At 41.2% G+C, this 21,996-nt stretch overlaps 1 protein-coding gene across 1 annotated transcript; it reads right to left on the bottom strand.

Annotated features, from left to right (window-relative positions):
* Positions 1-217: 217 nt before the first annotated feature.
* prlra (prolactin receptor a) lies at positions 218-20,545 on the bottom strand. The gene is made up of 10 exons (XM_085168383.1): positions 20,429-20,545; positions 18,862-19,150; positions 12,510-12,604; positions 12,055-12,187; positions 6,121-6,290; positions 4,956-5,125; positions 4,605-4,746; positions 3,789-3,885; positions 2,199-2,268; positions 218-2,088 (listed from the first exon to the last, which is right to left on the bottom strand). Exons 3-10 carry the CDS (start codon positions 12,580-12,582, stop codon positions 1,045-1,047), a joined length of 1,899 nt encoding a protein of 632 aa, XP_085024509.1. The 5' UTR covers positions 12,583-12,604; positions 18,862-19,150; positions 20,429-20,545; the 3' UTR covers positions 218-1,044.
* Between the last annotated feature and the right edge of the window lie 1,451 nt (positions 20,546-21,996).

Here is a 21,996-nt window from a genome sequence, read left to right as displayed (position 1 = left end):
ATTTGCAATTATTAATGAGTACTCTGCAAAGCAATCCAGGGGCCTGAATACCACCTTATGCTGGGCTGCTTCTAAACAACATGCTACCCCTGCTTGCTGCTGGGTAAATGCATGCTTTTTTACATGTATTTTCATTACTAATATTGTCAGCCAAGTAATAATTACACGTATGTAAGTATCAAATAAGGACACAAAAAATAAACAAAATTCCATTACTGGGTTTTTTTTAATTTTGTTATAAACATGACTTTCCACAAAGATTTTACATTTCATTTCAAAACTATACATATATTTATATAGGTACGTGTAGGCTATACAGACATCTGTGCATACAGAAATAAAGAGCAGTGTTGTACATTACCATACCAAGTAATACAACACTACTTCGCCTTCCAAAAATCTAAATATCTTTGCAGATTAAAACTGCAGAAGGTGTATTTACAGAAAAACATTCTCATTCTCTCTGAATGAAAAAATAGAGCAGTACATTCTCACTTTTGCTGTGTTTTGTTGTGTTTATTTTTAATTTTAATGCTATACATATTGTAGCTTTAGAGAAAGCAGCTTAAAATGTAGTGTTGGTTTCTATAAGGAAAAGGGAAAATACACTCACATACAAAAAACTGAGACAAAGTAGAAGGTTGGGGTTTCTGCAGTTTTTAACAGATAATCACAATTACTATACGGTATATCAATAGGATCGATGAAAACAACGTTTATGTGCCAGAGAGGATGGTTCATGATAGACAGCCAGTACAATCAGGATGATCATATAAAGTACCACGTGGATTTTTAGAAGAATTACAAAACTCAATTAAGCTCGTAAGTCAATATATTCAATAACAATTATTTGATAATCAATAGTGTGTTACTGCTTCGCCCTCAGCAAAGACATGTCTCTTACAGGAGAAGAAGATAAAAAAATAAATATACATTGTCTTGGCAATTTTTTTTTTTTTTTAAGGAGTGTTAGTGCTTTTTCGTATCTTTCAGTCCCTGCCTCTTGCAATGTTCTACAACTGCCAATTTGGGCTGGCATGTCTACTAAGTGTCCAGGGAGAACATAGTGGCAGTGTCGACATACCCACTTACTGCCAGAACCCTTTCCTCCTGGACCGGCAGGGCAATGTGACTGCAGGTTGTTGGCTTAGGAGTGTTAATAGCGATGGAAGATGTGTAGCAGCTCTCGGCTGCTCCAGCCATTTCCATGCTCTCTTCTTCCACCACGTCTCTCTGGAGCAGCAGCACATTGTCACTGTTTACCCCTTTCACTTTGCTGTAGTTGTCTCCATGTCCTACCCAGGAGCAGGCTTTTTCACGGCTATGGCCTGAAGGAATAGGATGGAGAAGCACCTTATTCTCCTCATTGACCCTTTGCACTTCAACATACTCTGTCATCCGGGTGGGCAACAGCAGATTACTGGGCACATTTCCGTCATTGATGGCTGAGATGTTGCGATCGCTGTGGGCCTGGAGTTGCTGGTGGACATCTGTCTGGGGATAAGGTTGATTATTATTAAAGCAGACCTCCCAGTAGCTTGACTGGAGAGCCTTTTTGATGCAGTGGTCTGAGGATGGGGAGCCCGGAGGAAACTGGGTGTCAGAAAGGCAATTCTGTTTGTGCATCTCAAGTGAGTTGTGTGGATCCAGTGGGCTTGGGCTGTACGGAGTCACTGGGGAAAACACAGAAGGCCAGGTCTTAACCTTCTTACTTGATGCATCAGGGCTAACTACATCTTCATTAGCACATAGCATCGTTTCCTTCTCCCAGGCTTCTTTGGGCCCTTGTGTCTCCGTCCCAATTTGATCTCCCTCCTGATTTTGTTGCTGCTGTTCCTCTTTTGCCGCGCCACTTTTATCCATCAACAGATTGTCACTGTCACAGCTGCCCCGGCCAGAGTCACTGTCGGATGCCGAGCCTATGGATTTCAGGCAGCCGTCATGATCCTTGCCTTCGTCGACCATCAGTTCCTGCTGTTCTGGCACATACACTTCTAAGTATTCTACCAGCAAGTCCTCATAGTTAGACGTGGTTGGTGGGAAGTCAGACACCACCAGTGCGCTGAACACCTCGTCAGACTTGCCACTCTGCACACAAAGAGTAAAACTACTCAATGCAGATAGAAAGCACTATACAAATAGACATTTTTTCTGAATAAGTAGCCATCGAGACAGTGTTCATAATGTTGCCCCTTTACCTTGAGAAGCTGCTTGTCAAAGCCTTTGATTTTAGGACCAGGGACTGGTGGCAGCATGCAGTGTTTCAGACTTTACACACAGACACACAAAAGGCTTTGTTAGCAGGAGTTGAATATGACAGAAGTGATGACTATAGTCAGTATTTTACTTGCAGTATGCTACCAAAGCCCAGAATGGTCACATTATCGCATGAGCTAATACAGTTATTTATAGTTGATTACCTGTGAGACATTTAATCAGATTTTTCTTTCCTACTAATGGAAATTTATACATGTGAATAAGATCATTCTGTGTTTTTTACAACAAAGGAAGGACTGAAGTCTCTGCACAGAAATATCCTTTAGCCATGTCTGGTTTTACAGAACAGACAGTGTGAATAATGGGCACCACTATGGAGTATTGATTTTTCTTGAGGTAAAGGGATAATTCAGCCACAACTCATAAAAAAATGTAAAGAATTTCAAATAATTTGATAGCTAAGTAATTGCAGTATTTTAGTAATAATATTCTACCATAGGATCTAAATGTAAGTGTGAAGAGTGCTTTGGGCTTATGTAACATATGACAAAGTACAGTCATGGTGGAAAATAATTACATCCTCAGTCAATTCTAAGGTTTTGCATATCACAGTGCTAAAAATAACTATGTAGTCCTTAGCAGGTCTTAAAGCTCAGGTAAATTCAACCTTTGATGGACAAAAGCTCATGACTTATTACACTCTATAAGTATTTATATAACAAAAACTAATGAAACTAATGCATTAACTTGACTTTGTCAATCTCTCATTTCACTGTGAAGGAATTTTGGCACCCTCTTCTCTATAGTATTGCTTCTCTTCACTGAGGTTTGCAGGTATTCATTCATGCACAGCTCTTTTACGGTCCCATCACAGCGTTTCAGTCAGGTTGAGGTCTGGCTGGACTTTGAGACTGGGCCATCACAGCACTTTAATTCTTAATTTCTCTTTTTCAGCCGTTCCACTGTAGATTTGCTGCTGTGCTTGGGATCATTGTCCTGTTTCATGACCTAGATTCAGCCAAGCTGTCAGACAGATGGCCTCACGTGTGAATACTTTGGTATACAGAGGAATTCATGATCGACCTTGACTGAAAGATGCCCAGGCCCTATGGCTGCAAAGCAAGCGCAAATCATCAGCCCTTCACCGCTGTCTTTGACAGGTGCTATGAGGTCCCTGTGCTGAAATTCTGTGTTTATTTTTCACTAAATGTGGTACTGTGGAGCAAATCTGACAAAACCTCTGTTCATCACACTTGCATTTGATTATCAGAAGCTGGCTGCTACTTACCGTCCTAATTTCTATAGAAGCAGTAATTTCTGCATTTTGGCTTAATATTTGTTAAATAAGGGACATAGTCTATGTCATTTGTCATTTGCTGTTGTTAATACGAGGTTGCGTTAACCTAATTTCAAGACATCATCACAGTTGTTTTGTCCTTATACATAAAAGCTTGTATCTGATTGAGGGCGTGCTTTCTTATTGCGCTTTGAAATTGTACAGAAACAATACATTTAAATAAATAATAACCAGCATTTTAACAAAGCAAAGTGGTTAAGAAGATCATTGTTACCTGTGGCTATTCATGTGTATCAGCCATATGAGGATCAGTAAAATGAAGGCAGAAAAGACTAAAATGAGGATCCAGACAGACTTTTCCCGATGGAGATCTGAAAGATGCAACATAACAAAGTGTGGGTGCTTCAGCAGAACAACGCAGTATCCATCTTTTTTTCTTCTTCCTGGGTTTATTATCATTACATCATGCTAAAGCGAGGCAAGCAAATACTTTTCCCAAGAGGCTGCATGACAACTGGGATTGTTGTGGAGGGCCGTACCAACAATCGTATAAATATTATAATACTGAGCAGAATTCCACTTTTTGGTGCGACCGTCCAGTTCCGGTTTGTCATGTGGCCCCTTGGAAAAATAAATATCCTGCCCCTGCTAAAGGGAATATCTAATTACACATAGATAAACTTTCTGGCAGTGAGTTATGATAACACTGCCATATGTGTGAGATATAACGATATTAACATTAAATAAAGAGGTCAAGGATAACAATGCGCCAGTTAGCACATGAAACAATGAAACAGCTAAGCGCAAAAAAAGGCAGTAAAACCACAATGAAGGAATACGATTTCTAGTGATAATTAAATTGGTTAAACTGGTTCCTTTGCAAAGAGCCAGATTAGCTTCCTTCTTTAACTTCTAATCTTCATGCTAAGGTAAACTAACTGAGTGCTATTTGGATTATAAGAGTAGCTCTCAACAAGAAAGTGGTGTAATATAGATTCCAAAATGTTAAACTGTTCCTTTAATAAATAAATATATCCTATACAATATATAATATTTAGTTAATGCAAAAGACAGTTGGCGGATGTCTTACACTCTGGAACTTTGATGTAGGAAGTGGAACTCCATTCACTCCAAAAGCCGTGATCGGGCTTACAGCGCACCTGAATAAGGTATGTACCACCTGACCGCAGGCTGAAAATGTTAAACATCTTCTGCTGGCCCGCAACGTGATTCTGGAAACACATAGCCAACAGAAACACACAAATCAGTTAGTCTGTCAGGCTGCCAATATACAGATTTGAAATGTTAAAAAACCTGTCCTTTCACTAACACATCGTGTAGTTCCCTTACACCAGTCTAGAACAAAGTTTCAAATTTGAAAGGCAAATACTTCAAAGAGCATACCACACCCTGAAATGCGACCTGAATGAGACCTACGTACCTCCCACTCGCTTTCCTCCTCCTCCAACTTGACGCGGAGCTCATAGATTAGAGTGATCCAACCAGAGCGGGTGTCAGCCTTACGAGGTGGTTCCCAAGACACTCGAAGAAAAGGCCAGCCCTGATCCTTCATTACTGTCACTTCTAGCTTTTCTGGAGGATGAGGCTTGACTGGAGCAGAAGAGAGAAAATGTGAATGAAAGAAAGACAGAGCAACAGCAAATCCAACAATGAATAAAGATTGTATTACTGAATAGGCATCAACAGGGCTTGTGAACGGCAGCAGGTGAAACCACTGCAGGGTGAATTATCAGCTGTTACACAGCTAACAAAAGGACACTCCCAGCGGATAAGCACCAGCATTGCAGGAATGACCTTCAACATATTTGTCGACGTGTGTATTATGACATATAGTAGTGATAAATGTCACTGTTTGGGCTTTACGCTATCCTCGTGGAGACACATATCTGACAATTGTGAGGTAACACAAAGAAAAAGATAAGCAGATCAGAACAACTCGACACACTTCCAGTTAAGGAGGCTCAAGGACGAGATGAATACTTCTCTGTTAATTTACTCTCCCATTTTAAATATTTCATGAATATACTTTTTGTTTAGAAAGATGGAACTACTTCTTACTAAAGTTTTGAATTACTTGCATTAAAGTACTTTATTTCTGTTAGTGAAGTAAATGATTGTCTAAAATAACTAGACAGTGTGCATTTTTGAAGCAGGAGAAAAGAGAGCAGATTTTCCATTGCAGTAAACAAGCGTACACACGCTCAAGTGTGACTGGCCCCCACCAAAAACACATTAGAAGCTCATAAATGATAAGGAGGTAAAATAAATTCTTGTTACAATTTCAAAACACAATAATGTTTTAATTTTGTTTAATTTAACATTAGTTAATGCTAAACTTAGTTTCAGTTGATTTTGTAGATCGTGCACCACCTAGTCCTTTAATCGCTGCAAAGGAAATTTCCCTGTGGACATTAAAAGGTGACCTTTAGTGAGCAGTTACAGCATAACGGGAGGGGGTGACTAAACTCCAAGAGCATTTGCCACAGTGTAGCGCAGTGTGCTGCCGAGCAGCTGTAGAGCTGCTTTTTTTAATCCCTGTGGTGAAATTATGAAAACCCCTCTACCCCTGCCCCCAGTCCCCTCACCAATGTAGACCACGTCTATATCCACAGGGTCAGAGTAGGTCTTGCCCAGTGCGTTGGTGGCCACCACGGTGATGTTGTAGCTGACCCAGATGACGGTGTCGTTCTTGTTAAAGAAGCAGGAGTTCTTCCCAGCTGTGTGGTAGTCAGGACACTCGTGCACTACGTCAGAACTGCAAGAGAGGCAGAGGAGCGGCATGCAATCACAGGTGTGCGCTGGCATTGTGCTTGCACAGCCACATTAAAATAACAGTGTACATCCTCCCTATTCCTGACACTGCATATGTGTGTGAGAGTGACGAGAGGAGACAGATGGCGAGAAAGTGTGATTGCAGAATAAGTGGAGGCCATCTTTTTTTTTTTTTTTTACTGTTAAGCTGCTACGATGTTGTATTTAATTAAAGGAGACACAGAAAATAACTTTGGTATTGTTTTCTGTTTGAACTGCAGGTTCATATCCCAGTAGAACTGGGTGTTATAATGAACACAACTGGGAGTGTTTGCATATAGAACATGGGAAACAAATTGTTGCTGCTGTCGCAGTAACTAGTGACGACTGGTCGGGGGACGTGTTCAGGTGAGGACAACATGAGGAAAAATAATGTGCGCCTCTGAATGCTGGTGAAGCTGCCTGCGACAAACGCTTGCATTTGATTGGTTTGATTTCAGAAAAAGTGGGGAAAGTGACTCATGTCATCTCTATGGTGAGCAGAACTTGCACAAACCAATTAATCAAAGTGTATTTGTTCTGCTGCTACACACTATACCACAGTGAACTGAAAGTTGAATACAAGAAGACATCAAAAAATGAGAAACAATACAAAATACTATACCAATAATATAGCATTATAATGGTATTACTTTGATTTATTTATAGAGTTACTGAAAGAAGCACATGTGATGTGTCAGGAAGCCATGGCAAAACTGACTAAGTGGAAAAACCTATCCTAATAAATCTGCGCCATAAATCAGTTTAGGCAGAACATTAAATGCAAGATCATCAAATTAAAACAAAAACAGGAAAGCTGATGTTAAAGGTAGACAATCTCAAGAGCGGTGGAGGACTGAGAGCTTCTTCATGTAGTTTAAAGAGCCAGTCTGTGATTTCTTTTCTCAGTCCAAACACCAGCAGAGATTGGAAGCCACTGACTCGACGCAAAAAGCTCCCGAACTGAAAGCGGCAATATACGTTTCTCCTAGCAGAATCACAAAGTGATGGAGTTTCATCACAGCAGAGGAAATTGCTGAATCTTCGAGGTTTGTGGTTTGTGAAAGTGCAACGTTTATTTGCAGCCAATTTCACTGCAGATGTCTCTCTTACAGGTGAAATGTGTGATGAAAAATCTTTTACTTTTTATTTTCTTCATGAAATTTCCCACAAAACCGTTGTGTTGTGGTGCGAGACTTTTAAAAATATATGCAAGAACAAAATTACTGATTAACATATTTAGTACATATTGAGGCTGGTGAAACGGGTGGTTCACTATTTCAAAAATGTATGATATCCAAATCGTTTCGGATCTGAGGAGCTTCACAGTTAAACCTCAAAAACAATTTTTGCATATTATTGTGAAAACGGTCAAAAGACATAAACCCCCACCACCACCACCATCACAACACAAGGACTACCAATTTGTTTAGGTAGTTCTTATCGCTCAAAGTAACATCTACATCAATGTCAGGATCTAGTGTTTCCCAGCAGGAAGTGGCCTTCAACCTCTGGGTGCCTTCATGCCATGGTTTATCCACTGCCATATCTTCTCTACTGTACTCGGAGTATTAGAAAATACTGTAAGTTAGCTTATGTGTTATATTAAGGAAGATGAATAATCCGCCATTGAAGACTGGAATAGTTGGAAAAGAACCCCAAAAGTCATAGCCCTCTAAAAGGACTATATGCCATAGAGGGTTAAGGGATGGACTAGTTTTTGGCAGGGAGCAGTGACAAAATAGATGTGCATCACCTTCAGGCCTTTATGCTAAGCTAATCAGAGCCTTAGTAAAAGATATGAGGAACGTTAACTTCTTCCTCTCTCTGTTAGGTTTAAGGCAGGCTAGACTTGTTCTCCCTGTTTTCTTTTCCTCTTTGCTCTCAGGTTGAGTTGTGGGCAGATTGCTCCTGCCACTGCCCATGAGTGGAGAGTAAATCGTGGTAAAATTTACCACCATTTACCACCATTGTATGGTGGTAAATTAGAGCCTTATGTTTGCCGTTTGTTTGCAGCTGTTTCGATTAGTGATTCCTGCTTCTTGTCTACTTCCGTGTTGTCCATCTGGAATTCTTGGCAAGCTCATCAAGACACTCACCTGTCAACCTTTTTGGAGTTCAAGAGCTACCACCGGACAGTGACAGTACACCAAATCTAATTCTGAGGCTTCCTGTGGAAACAAGGACTTGCCTGAATATCACCTGCCTGCCCACTCTCCTTCAAGTCTCCTCAGTCGTCCTTTGATTCCAGTCTGCCTACCAACAACCCCTCTCTCGGCCTGCTATTCACCAGCCACTTACTGATTTTGTGGACTGTAAATAAACCTTTTAAACTTCATGTCAGCTGCCTGAGTTTGCTCTCTGGGCCCAGCCACAGTAAAACCTTGACAGAACGATGTAGACAACCCATGGACGCATCAGACTGTATTAGGTGAACATGAGAAGGCTTTAACATCTATAGTTCAGCAGCTACGTGAAACACATCAGCGGGTAGAACAGATGGGTAATGCACTGTAAATAATTCACTCCAAACTGTCACCTTCTCCCATCCCGGATGCTCCGGTTCAGGTCAGTGTGCCCTCTCCTGATGCAGTTGCCTTTTCACAGCCATCCCCATCTCACCTGAACTATCTGGTGGAGAGCCAGGTCACTGGGGTGGATTTTTGCTTTGGTACTCACTACTGTTTCAGTGCTCTCCACTGGCCTTCTCAAACAATTGTTCACAAAATACTACTGTTAAGGGTCTGGCCACTCAAATACGCTAAAGCATATTTACTATGAAACCCTATAGAGTCTGTGTCCTACACACTATTCATTAAGAAATCTCAAGTTAGTTTGTGAACACTCTCTAAATGAGGAAGAAGCAGCTTGACATGTACTCAACCTACATCAAAGTCTGTAGCAGAGGTTCTACTGAGTTCAGGGTAATAGCTGAGACAGGGTTGGAGAAAAAAGCCCTAAGATGGACATTGTATGATACCCTTAATGAGCAAATGAAGGATGAATTGGCCTCTTGCAATAAGTCGAAGTGTTTTGAGGAATTATAGCCCTTGCTGACCTTATCGATACCCACGTCAGAGAACGTGTACAAGAAAATAGGACCATTTCCAGTCTCTGCATCTTACCACCCTTACGACTGTGCCATTAACAACCTCGCAGGGGTGCCTCTTCCCTCAAGCCGTCTATACAATCTTTCTGGTCCTAAACACCTTGCCATGGATAAATACATCAAGGACTCCCTTGACAACAGCATCATTCAACCGTTCTCCACTCCAGTGGGTGTGGGTTTCTTCTTTGTAGAAAAAAAAAGCGATTCGGCGACCCTGCATTGACTATGAGGGTTAAATCAAATCACTGTAAAAAAATAGGTATCCTTTTCCCTTAATCACCTCAGCCTGTGAGCCACAGCATTCACAAAATTAGATCAACGTAATGCTTATCATTTGTTCCACGTCCGGGAGGAGGATGAATGGAAGACGGCATTTAACATTCCATTAGGTCACTATATATGGTCATGACATTTAGTTGAACCAATGCCCCCACTGTCTTTAAGGCCTGGTCAATGATGTCTTAAGAGACGTTTGAAACATCTTTTTGTTTGTTTTTTGGATGATACCTTGAGACCCTCGAAGAACTTCATGTCTCTGCAAGCAGGTACTACAGAGACTACTTGAAAACAAACTCTTCGTTAAGGCCAAAAGATGTGGAATTCATGCTAGCCATGTGACTTTTCTTGGAGACGGAGGTGAAAGCTGTAACTGACAGGCCTGTCTCCACATCCTGGAAACAGCTACAACGGTTTCTTGGATTTGCAAACTTTAAATGCTGCTTCATCAGGAATTATAGTCAAGCTCCAGTACCATTAACCGACTCACTTCCTCTTCCAGGCCATTTAAATGAAATGGAAGTAGGAAGCAGATCAAACATTTCAAATAATCAAAGACAGGTTTAACTCTGCACCTGTACTGAACCATCCCGATCTGTTAAAACAATTCATTATTGAAACGGGTTTCTCGGGTGGGGACAGTGCTAATGTACAGAAGCCGACGGTAAGCTGCATGCCTTCTTTTCTTGGCATTTGCCTCCAGCAAAAAACTATGACGTATTCAACCGAGAGTTACTTGCTAGCTTTAGAGGAGTGGAGGCACTGGCCAGTGAGAGCTGAAATACTATTTATTGTATTGACTGATCATAAAAACCTAGTTTATCTCCAAATGACTCAAGACAAGCAAAGTGGCAACTATTCTTTATATGTATGGCTTTATTTCAACTTTACCATAATTTATCTACCTGGCTCCTGAAATGTGAAACCTGATGCTTTGTCTCATCAATTCTCCACAGAGTCCGACCCTGTTGAACCAGAACTCATCTTACCTCCATCCTGGGCCATTCCAGTTCATCTCTAAAGCTTGGAAAGCATTTTGTGAGGCCCTGGGTGCTAGCGCTAGGCTAACCTCACCCTGACAATCTTTTTTTTTTTTAGTTTAAGAGCCACTGCTGGGTAATCATAGTCACAGTTTTAATTACATGACTTCCTCTGAAAGAAAGGAATTACCTGAAAATCACCTGCCAGACCACTCTCCTCAGCCTCCCTCTGATTCCTGCCAATAACCACTTTCTCAGTCCGACTTTCACTGCTGACAAGTAAACACTCAAAGACAATCTGAGCTACTGCAGTCAGATTCTCTCTGCCCGACTTTGCTATTTCCTTTTGTTAATCTCCCCACACCTTTCCAGAATATAGAGTTCATCTTCCACACAGGTCATCAGCCAGGTACTGATTTTGTGTACTTTGTACATAAACCTTTTAAACTTCATGTCACTTGTCTGATTCCCTCTGAGTCCAGCCACAGTAAAACCATGACACTATGTGGCCATATGCTTTGCATATCAGGAGTTCAGTATCAATCTTGTCAGTGTGTGGCTCAGTTTTTATCAGCCTCTTCACATGCAGCACATGCAGCCTAACATACAATATAAGTTTTGTTCATTTGTTCTCTGTTATCTTAATGGGGGGGGGGGGGGGGGGTGTAGTTTTTTTCGCCTGCTTATACTCCTGTCAGTTTGACTTCCTGTGATTGTTTTCCTGCCTTTTTCAATGTTTGCTTTGCCCTCATTAGTATCACTTGTTTTAATCTAAAACACCTGTTTCCAATCAGTCTTCTCTGTGTACTCATAGTGGATTTTTTTTTTCTTTTCGCAGTTAGTGTCCCAGTGTTCTCCAGTCTTAACAGTATTCCCCATCACACCTTTATTAACCACTGCATGACCACGGCCTGCCTGGATTGTTTACAGTGTTCACAAACTGTGTTTTCACTTTGTAGTTAAATAAGCTAGTACTTCCACTCCTTCTCTGTACACCTGTATCAACCTTGAAGTATTTAAAAATCCATGTTCACGGGCACCTCTTAGCACTTTGCAATCTTTATCCTCTGACACCGTTTGGATTGTTGCCATTTAATAAACCACAAACAAGAACATCCCATTGTGCCAGCTGTACTGATGTAACTCTTCTTTTTATTAATATGAAAAATTGTTTTTTTTAACAATTGCCAAGTGCTTACACTTCCCTTTATAATACATTATGTAAAGGGCCCTGATATACTAATATTATGATCCGTGTTTATATGAATGAACTAAAAAAACAACTATTACTCAATGTTTGTGGCTACCAGATAACATGAAGTAAAATTATAACAAGCTTGGGCGCTGCTGCGCGAGTTTCTCACCCTTCTTTTCGATAGTAGAGAGCGTATGTAGTAGGCAGGCCCCCATCAGATCCTTGCTTCCACCAGCATGTGAAGGTCTCTTTCTCTGGAGAACGGCATTTGATCTCTGTGGGCTTGCCAGGTAAGCTATAACCTAAGACAGATATTAGATGGAAACAAGGAAACATAGGAATTTACTAGACTACATCCTAAACAGTGTGTCAAGGCTAAGCAATGAAAAAAGGCGAAACTTTAAATTAGATGAGAAGATGAAAGAAATAAAACTTTAACGTGAGTTGAGAGTAATATGAAACACAAAAAATATCCACAGATGAAACTCAGCGTTGCTTAGTGCTTATTAATTATGCAGATCTGGCTCATGTGTTAACCAGCTAGATCACACCTCTCGGATATCTTAGCTCATTGTCAGAAACCTAAGAAGGTGCTAAGACCGAGTTTCAAGCCAAAACACTTACGCGTTCCATCTGTGTGCGGCACAAAGGCTAGAAGCAACAACAGCAGGAGAACTTCTCCGACTTTCGTCATCATTGCACCACAAAACCTTGTTGGGCTGAAAAAAACGAGAGAACGAAAGGAAGAAAGAAAGGTGAAGACGGAGGACTTGTCTGATCTGCCCTCTGGACAAATCAGTTGACCCACAATGTTGATTGCACATCTTGTATTGAGTTACAACACACTTGAATGACAAACAAAAACTGGAACATGCAGCCCGTGTGGTTTCTTATTGTGACACTAACCTGTTTGACGGTGAAGTGTTACATGCAGCGCTAAAATTAGTTCAAAGCCCTCCGCATTTAGAAACAGAAGGTGTGAAAAGATTTTAACCACAGGTGAAATAACGTTATAGTCAGTGGTAAAGAAATATCCAATATCGGATACGTTGGATCAGTTTATGCTGAGAAACCATTTTGATCAGTTGCTATGAATATGAATCATAAGCCAAAATGGTAAACGAAGTATCTGAGTAAACGAAGAGTAAAAAACTGATGAAAGACGAAACACCTTCTAGAGGATAATGTGCTGTTTCACTAAGGATTAAAAAAAAAGAAGCATCCACTCTGTCTCTGACTACCTCTACCAGCTGGCACACACAGCGTAACTGATTGCATAACCTGTGGTCGGGCTTTTGCCCCGACAACACACACAGCAGGAGGCTGATTTGCCTTGCTGGAGACTGGCTCGACTCATCTTCTCATGACTGGAAAATCTGCATTTGCTTCGGCATGTGCTGATGTAGTATCAATTATTACTCTGCACGACCCCTGATCTCTAAAGCCATTGGACGGCAGGGGTAGGGTAGATGCAGGGGGTATTAGTTAGAGGTTAAATAGATGGGAGAGCTAATGTTGCATGAGCGATAAGGCTGACAGAAAAAGAAAAAAAAAACACTTCCCTCACATGTTATCTCACATGCTGCCTCCCTTTTCTTTCATTGCTGGGCCTGAACATTTGTTAAGCCAGGATTTGACATGTCAAATGCAAGGATCCTTTGACCAACCCCCAACCACCAGTACATCCAAGAAAAAGATCAAATATAAAGAGGGGCATGATCACACTTGAAGTGTTTTTTGTGTGTTTTTTAAGGGAGCACTTGATGCAGTTTAGCCTGAGCATATGCAAAAATATGCAAATAAGACTTTTTCTTCAACACAAAGCTCTGAAAAACTATAAAAAAGGGAGATTCAAAAATGAGAAAATTTGTGTAAGGGTAGCGTGCAATTTGCTTGTTATTTGCATGTGAAAAAATAAAAAACAGGACAGAGGCCCTGTTCTGTGATTAGACTTTTTTTTAAAATCAAGAATATAAAATAACCATTTCATTACAAAGTGTCCAAACTGAGCTGTTTGTTTTAAAAGGTGCCACCTTGACTCAAGAGATCTCCTAGATGTGCGTGGCATGTTTGCCGTCACCTTGACATGTCATGACATGATGTGAAGTACTTCGCTGTGCATGCTTTAATGCGTCGACAGTGAGCGTGGGTGGAAACATGAGAGCGCTGCAATAAAATTGCATACATGCTATTTCTAAGAATGACAACCTAACACATGCCGTGAAAAAACACAAAACTAGACAAGCACAGGCACAGACTGACCTTTTTTCATGAAATACGTCAAGTTTTTTAATGGCATGTGTTTCACAACAGATAAATTCTACATTAACGACGTGCTGAGGTGTAAGGCGCAGGTGTGCTTGGGCATGTGCTGTCATATTATGTGTAGTGTGGTATGCTAACCTACAGTATTACTAACTTGTTACTAACTTTAAGAAAAATTGTTATTATTATGGTGCCTTCATTTTACTAACGTCACCATGATCTGATAATTGGCATTAAGATCAAGGCACTGGATTAGCCTCCTGCTGCATATAGCCTTCTTACATAACCAGTAGTCCAAACTGAATAAGCTGCTAAGCTGGAAAAGTGCTGGCCAACAGAGTGAAGCTCTTCCCTCAATATTACGGAATAATCCTCACTGTATGGATTCTCAAGTGTGTTTTGCAATAAACAAACAAAAGATTTTACCACCACATTTATGAATTTTAAAGTTTGCTGTAGTACTTTTTTAACATCTTGCCTCTTATTAATATCATTCCTGACTATGATGAGACCTGCATCATGCATTATGGAAAAAACAGCATTCGAGTCACTAACATGTAATGTAAAATTCAAAAAATAATAAAATGCTGCACGTCTTGAGAATGAAACCCAGACATGTCTGTTCGTGATCTGTAAATAAGTAACTGCATTTACTGTCGACCTCTAAGGTAAAAAGGCAAACGTGCAGAGAGGTGGTAGAGTTGCTGTTGTGCATAAGGTTTCATCTAAAAAATAGAAATAAAATGAAAAGCTGGGAAATCAATACCCGAAAAACCTTCTGTTGGTTTTAGCATGATCTCCACATACAATGTAAAGATGACGCATGACAAAAATATCCAAAATCACTCAGTCGGGTTACTGTGAAAATAGATTCATGCTAGAGATTATAAATCATTCAGGATTTTTGTTTGTCAGCAGTCTTCCAGTGTCGTGGTACATGTGCTGGATGATGAGGTGGTAAAATGCGAGCAGTGAAGCATCGTCTGATGTGGTTGTACAACAGCTCCACAGCACAACAGCTCACCTTTGCACAGCTGATGAATAAAGAACATTTTTTTCTTATGCAGGGTCACACTATTCTCAAGAGACCTGACCGACACAGCTGAGCTATGGGAGACGTGTTTCTGGGAACCTGTTTTTCTCTCCTGCAAGGTTATAGAGATTGAGCATGCAAAGTGCATAACACATCTTCAATCATTTACTACGCATCCACTTATGTCCTTATTTAGAAAATAACAATTTCCCCTCCTTGGGGCGTAAGCACGTCTGCGGAGGCACTAATACATTTGAGCGTTTTGGGGCAGTATCGTTGAGAAGATATCGATTTAACAAGCCCGCAGGTTTGCCAGGATCTAGCTCGCAAAGTTAATTATCTTTGTAAAAGGATAATAAACTGTACGGTACAGTTTGTATTTCTGACCATGACTTACTGCACAGTCTGGGTGAAGAATATATAAAAAAGATACCGTAAATCACTCAGATTGCATTCCTGCTCAGACTGGAACAGACCAAAAACACTTCCTGGTACTGAAGTAAAAACCGGTTTGAACACTAGTTCCAGTGGCATTCGAGGAACAATCAAGGGTAGAAACCAGCAGAAAAACGACATGCAAAGTTATGTCAGAGCAGTTTTCACAGCAATTAAACAAATCTAAAAGTGACAACCTCTGAACTTTACAAAAACACGGCCTTTGATCACTTCAATTGACCTTGTTAGGACAAACTTTAAGTCACAGTTGGCAAATTACACTGACCCGTGCTTGTGTTTAAGAAGGTTCACTGTACTGTCGGTAGCTGTTTTCAGTCCATATTTTGCCATAAATAACCAGCAGAGCGAAAGGTCTGTTGGGGATCCAGGCTTTTATTGTCATTGTGGCACTTGTGGAAAAGGTTCAAGATAACACTGAATACACTGGCAGGGCTTAAATTACACAGTAACTAGGATATAGTGGCATCCCACTAAAATGACAGCTTGGCTTCTTCTTTTTCTTTTTAAAGTATACACAGCCCACCAATCTGGTTATTCATCACTTGAATAAAGTCAGTGCAACAACTTTCACATGTATCAAAGTCCGTATTATGCTTTTTGTGTTTTTCCATGTGTTATGTGCCAAATGGAAGGTTTGGAAAAGTAAGAAAGGCCCAATCATGTGCGGAAGAACTTCTTCTTCTCTTCTAGTGCCCTATTTTCAGCAACTTAAAGCCATCACAGGCCGACTAACCATTGGTGATATGAAATGGGCAGGCACCATTTTCTGAAGCCAATCTTAACTTAGAGGTGACTAAATGACAACCAGAGGGCAAATCTTATGCACAGCGAGAATCTGGAATGCTCCTTAGCAATCAAAGCATAAAACTTTTGATACGTGGATGGGCCTGAAAAGCCCACCCAGCTTGTAGTCCTGTCTTTTCTTCCATTACTTATTTACATGACTGTGTGACCCATTTCCATAACGTCTGCTTAACTAATCAAAGAATGACCAGCCATCTTAACCAAAACCAGATTCAGCAAGCTGCCTCCCTGTTGAAACTTCTTCTAAGCTCCACTAATTCTAAGGTATGGGCACCTTAAGTGCTCTGCTAAGTACCTGCTCTTTTACCTACTTCAAGACAGGGTGCATAGTGCATAAAATGGTGTAAAACATTTAAAATATCTCATAAAGACTCTTAGTTGTTTTTTTTTAATACAGTGTATGGGGTCTGATGAGGCCTGCATTCTTTCTCATGGCTAACAGGGGGCAATATTCTGGTTTCAAAAAGAAGTGCGGACATTGAAAAACAAAGGAAAGTGGGAAAACAAGCCCTGCTCCGTAATCTCGATCATCGGTTTCCTAATGAATTTGTTGTCTAAATAGCCCGCAGCCCATGGATAAAGCAGGACAATCTGTAATGTGTGCTGAACACTGGTAACTACGGGCAGTGCAGCGTCCCTCTGTTTGTCAGACAGATACACCTCGTGTTCCTAAAATTTCAAATCTGAAACACCACGACGGCAATGGCAAAAATGCTCAGCTTGAGGTGTCACAACAGCCTTTGCTAAAGGCTATTTCCATCCTCTTTTACATACAGACTGTGGATGCATTAATCCATCACTCGGAACTGGGCTTGTTGTGTGCTGCTAGGATAACTGCTTGGACCAGTGGCAGTGTCCATTGTTTATCTGATATCATATCAATAAAGGCAAAGCAGAACCAAAACAGTAAAAACAGATCCTGCTCTCTTTACTCTTAAGTACAGATCACAGAGAAAATCCATCATGGGTTGCCTCTTTCATTCATTCAGGAACAGCTTTTTTTCTTTAGCTTTACTTCATTGTTGCATTATAAGGTGCCACTTGTGAAATGATACTTGCCTCATTTTCTTGGCCAACCTGTATCCTGTGACCTCTTGTGTTTTTGAGCCACTCAATTGCAGGAAAAGAGATTTAAGGATGTCAGACCACGCACTCCTCACTACCTGCAGCAATAATGATCCCACTGATCTTCGGCCTTGCTATGATAAGAAATTGGTTTGTGCGATAAGGGGGATAACATGTATTTATTGACCACTAGGGCCGTCTTGTGTCTGTCTTTGAAGAGAAATATTCCTTCGAGTGTCTCCTGTGAGCTTCTATGACAAATCTAGTTGGTCTAAAGCTCCATGTTTTTAAAGTTATAACAATTTTCTGATAGTGAAATGTCTCCTTAAATACCTAAGGCATGTGTTAGACTTGATGTAGGTGGCTCTAACAGTGTTTAATTGTATCTGCTGCCTTGTGCATTTCTTATAGTGGGTGTATACTGACATCCCAGTGCACCTCTGTCTGGTTTCTTCTTGTGAAATATTACAAAAGCATAAACTAACTGGGCTGAATGCACTTGGAAAGTGGTGGGAGACCAAAATGAATGCCTAATTGGAAACTATAAGAAGTGTGTATCAGCATGTAATTCCCTTACAAAACAGCATTGGAAAAGAGGTTCTGAAGGCGCTTAATTTTTGTGAGTCATCACTAATTTCGACGCCAATTACAACCTTTTCCATAGCAACAGTTGCCGCAAAAGCTCCAGCTACTATGGATGTTAATATAAAGCCAGTCAACCATGCACCTAACATGCACACACGCACACACACACAAATGATATCTGTTAAACTGAACAGGCTGGATCTTGGAACACTCGCACTGCCCTTGCTCTTCAACTGTGATCCTTATTTCTTGGTGAAGTGACAAAAAAAGCCAAAACGGCAGAAGTGAAGAAACTTACATGGACTTTATATCACAGCAGCAATCTGCACGCAATAGCTGTGGTTTTATAAAGCCTCAGTGTGGGTTGCTAATAGCGGAAAGACTCGGTGAGCTGCAGGGAACTAACACTGTAATCCAGTACTGAGTTGATCAGCTTGAGGCTATAAGGGCCAGTGGCCTTCCTCACCTTTTCCTAACTAGACTTAAAGCCAATAAAGCATGGAACAGACACAGGAAACCTCATTACTCCTCTGACCCCGCGCATCATCATCATCATCATGATCCTCCCACACCGGGAGGGAGGACGACAATGTCAACCCCTGCGTGTCAGCTGTCAGCAAGGGAATATGTCTTCATCCAGAACTAAATCCTATTACACTCACTTTTTATAACTCCGCAGGCAGCGCGCCGAGAAGTCACCTCCACGTCACGCACACTTGTTCCCGATAATAAAATATGGAGTGGGCATAGAGAGCATTTATGACTTACCTGGATCGAAAGTTTTTCAGTCTCCGCCGCCGTAGCGACTTCGCCGCAGGCTCCCGGGAGAGCGGGCTTTTAGACACCGACCTGTGCCTGTGATTTAACGCGTTTCACCGACAGCTGAGAAGAGGAGCGCGCGTCGGTCAGCTCAGCCGTCCTGTCAGCGAGATTATCGCCAACATCCACTGTGCGCTCTGCGCTGATCCCGGGTAGGGTGGGGTGTGGAATGGCAGCTCCGCCCATGTACGGTTAAGGTTGACACCGCGGACCTGAGGTTTCGAGGAAGTACTACCGACTGGCAGAACAAGTTTGACATGGAGCCATCAGAAGGCGTAACGACATGTGGGGGAAAGAATAAAGGACAAGAAGAAAGAATGTGTTTAGTGTAAAGTCTTGTAGATAAAGTTGATTTATGAATGTTTAATAAGTGCTGACAGCATTGCCTCTCCCTCTGTCTCTGTCTGTCTGCCCCCCCCCCCCCCCCCCTTATTTGTACACGTGTTTGTGTCACCCTGAGGAATTTGGTTACATGTTATGGTTAAGGTAACGTTCCAGGAAATCAACGATCACGCAAAGCAAAATAAATGGCCAGGTGTGTGTGTGTGTGTGTGTGTGAAGGTATACGTTTGGTGGATGCCCTGCACACAAAAACGACATAAAAAACAACATGCATTTGTATTAAAACATTTTTTTTAAAAACCCCACATGGTTACCTGCTGCTCATGGTGTTTGTACTGTGCTTTGAGTGTCATGCTTTTGTGTGTGCATACGTGTGGTTGTGGGGGCAAATTGCCCGCCCATGTGCTTTTTTTTCTTACAAGAATGTAACATGTGATATTCTATCTTTTCTAGTCACATTTTTTTTTCTTTTTCCCTTTTTTTTGCACTTTAATGAAAATCATGTGAAAGTGCGTCAAAGACTCGGCACTGATGGTTTGGTAAGGGTTACTACCACACACGTTTCAAGCTGAGGAGAGCCACGGCCTCTTTGCTGCGACCTTAGTAACTTTTACCCCCTCTGTGTATTAACAAACATTGTAAAACACATAATCAGACAATCAGAACAATGTGTCCTGCTAAAACAGCGCTCGTCCTGTCCTCTCACGGGGAGCTGTAAACATTGTAAGGTCTCCCGGTAGGCTTTATTTGAAGTCCTTCTTCCCCTCTTCATAGGCGACACCGTCCGCCCGTAATTCACTGTTTTAATTTATGCTCCAGCCATGTGTGAGTGGAAGATTTGTCCCTACTGTTCCCTCTCTCTCCCTTTTTCCATTTTTATTAGCAGCATCAGCCTCAGGCCTTTATACGGGGTCAACCTCACATAGGTTATACACAGGACGAGTCAGCTACCACTAGCTGCAGAGATTGAATGGGAAAGAACTAAGTGCATTTTTTTAAATTGTATATAAAAAAGAGTAAAACAGAAAATTGCACAGAAGCGTGCAAATAACTCGAAAGAATGGCGCATTGTTGAAACTTTACAACAGGATGTAGCATAACCCTGAACATTATGTTCCCGCTTGAAAGACGGCAAGTATCTCTATGTGTATCTCTGCAAAAAAAGATCCCAAACCTGCCGCTGCAGCGTTTGCAGAAATGAATACACTTCTAGCGACTTTGTTTCCAAATCGACTCTGGATGCAGCGAGGATACAGACGGAGACAGGAACAGATTCCTTTCGGGATCTTTAGGGATCGTACGTGTATCCGATCATTGTCTGTTGACGTAAATTTCGTTTCTTCTCATTGTGTTTACTTTCTTGGAAACCACACCTAGAGAGATCTAACAGGCTCAGATGCCAGCCCACATGTGAGTTTATGCCAGAGATGGGGGCCAAAAGAATAGAAGGTCCTGGAAAACGGTAATGAAATAGGCGCTATTGTGTATATGTCACGATAATAATATTGATAACAAAATGAAAGGCCAGCAGATATTCTATACGCTTTGCATCTATTTGGATATATACGCGTTGTGAAACCTTGTTGTTGTTCATGCAGTATTTTTATTCCATTTGCAACATTTTAGTGATGTTTTTCTCTTTTTTGGGGGGTTTCTTTTGAGACCCTTAATATACACAAATATGTACCATATCTGCAATGAATCACTACAAAAATCCTCTCGTATTTTTCTTGTTCAACAAATGAAAACAACATTATAATGCTTTTGGAGACATCGATGAGCTTCTGATCGACTCATTCAAATCAGAAAAAAACTATTTGTGAGTAAGCACACAGTAAAAGCACGCTTTGTGTTGGAGGCCTTCAAACCGAGGCAGCTTGGGAAATCTCTCTTTGTCCCCCTTTTCAGCTCTGCTTACATGCAACAATGTTACATAATATGGCCATCTGCTCTTCCACGTGGATTCAAAACTATCACTGCCACACAGCCATGTGTAAGCCAAGCCAGTCAACATCTGAACAAGGATGCTCCTTGATGGGATTCCCTCCGTTGAAATGCTCACAGGTGCGCGGATTTATAAACCCATTTATACACGTTTCCAATAAACTGCGTCTTTTTGGGGAAGTTGTTTTGGTATGCGAATCTTCGTGTCTGTGCACGTCCGTTTGTGCTGGCGTTGTTGCAGTGGAATAGGCCTGAGGCACGTCAAGCAACCATAGATGAAGGACTGAGGTCCCCCTCGAAAATAACAGCAGCGAGGGGGGTCTAATTTTTATAGATGTCTGCGCTCTCTAACTAAAAGCGCACCAGTTCGAGGACTGAACGGGTCAAACAACACAGCAATTACAGCTCTACAGTGGCATCTAGCGTTACTTCCTGGAACTGTTTCTTTTCTAAATATTAAAGTCTGTTAAATGGACAAATCAAAGGCTTAAATAAAACAGATCTGCTCTGGCTGATAAAAGCCGGGTGTTTGTCGCAGGCCTGTCTGTATGCGCTGGTAGCTTTTAATTAGGGAAGAAAGCGTCTAGACCGTAGAAGAGGACCGGTGTTACTCCTGAAAAGTGAAACAAACACACACACACACACAAACACACAAAAAATCATTTGCAGTCTTCAAATGTTGAATGGAAGATCAATGAAAGACAAACATGCCTCATCAGATCATCAGATTCATTTCCTGTATTCATTGCACACATTAGTCAGTGCATAGTGTGCAAGTTGTGATAAGGCTTCTTTAAT

This window comes from Neolamprologus multifasciatus, chromosome 7 (assembly GCF_963576455.1).
Source record: "Neolamprologus multifasciatus chromosome 7, fNeoMul1.2, whole genome shotgun sequence".
NCBI lineage: Eukaryota > Metazoa > Chordata > Actinopteri > Cichliformes > Cichlidae > Neolamprologus > Neolamprologus multifasciatus.
The sequence above is the reverse complement of the archived record's forward strand: the minus strand, read 5'-3'. Positions and strand labels throughout refer to the sequence as shown.

What these genes read in the sequence shown, in the direction of transcription:
- prlra (XM_085168383.1), bottom strand. Translation starts at nt 12,582, where the DNA reads ATGATGACGAAAGTCGGAGAAGTTCTCCTGCTGTTGTTGCTTCTAGCC. An exon ending in GCCGCACACAGATGGAACGC is followed by an intron (nt 12,188 to 12,509) that starts GTAAGTGTTTTG and finishes TATCTGTCTTAG; the next exon opens with GTTATAGCTTACCTGGCAAG. An exon ending in AGGAGGAAAGCGAGTGGGAG is followed by an intron (nt 4,747 to 4,955) that starts GTACGTAGGTCT and finishes ATGTGTTTCCAG; the next exon opens with AATCACGTTGCGGGCCAGCA.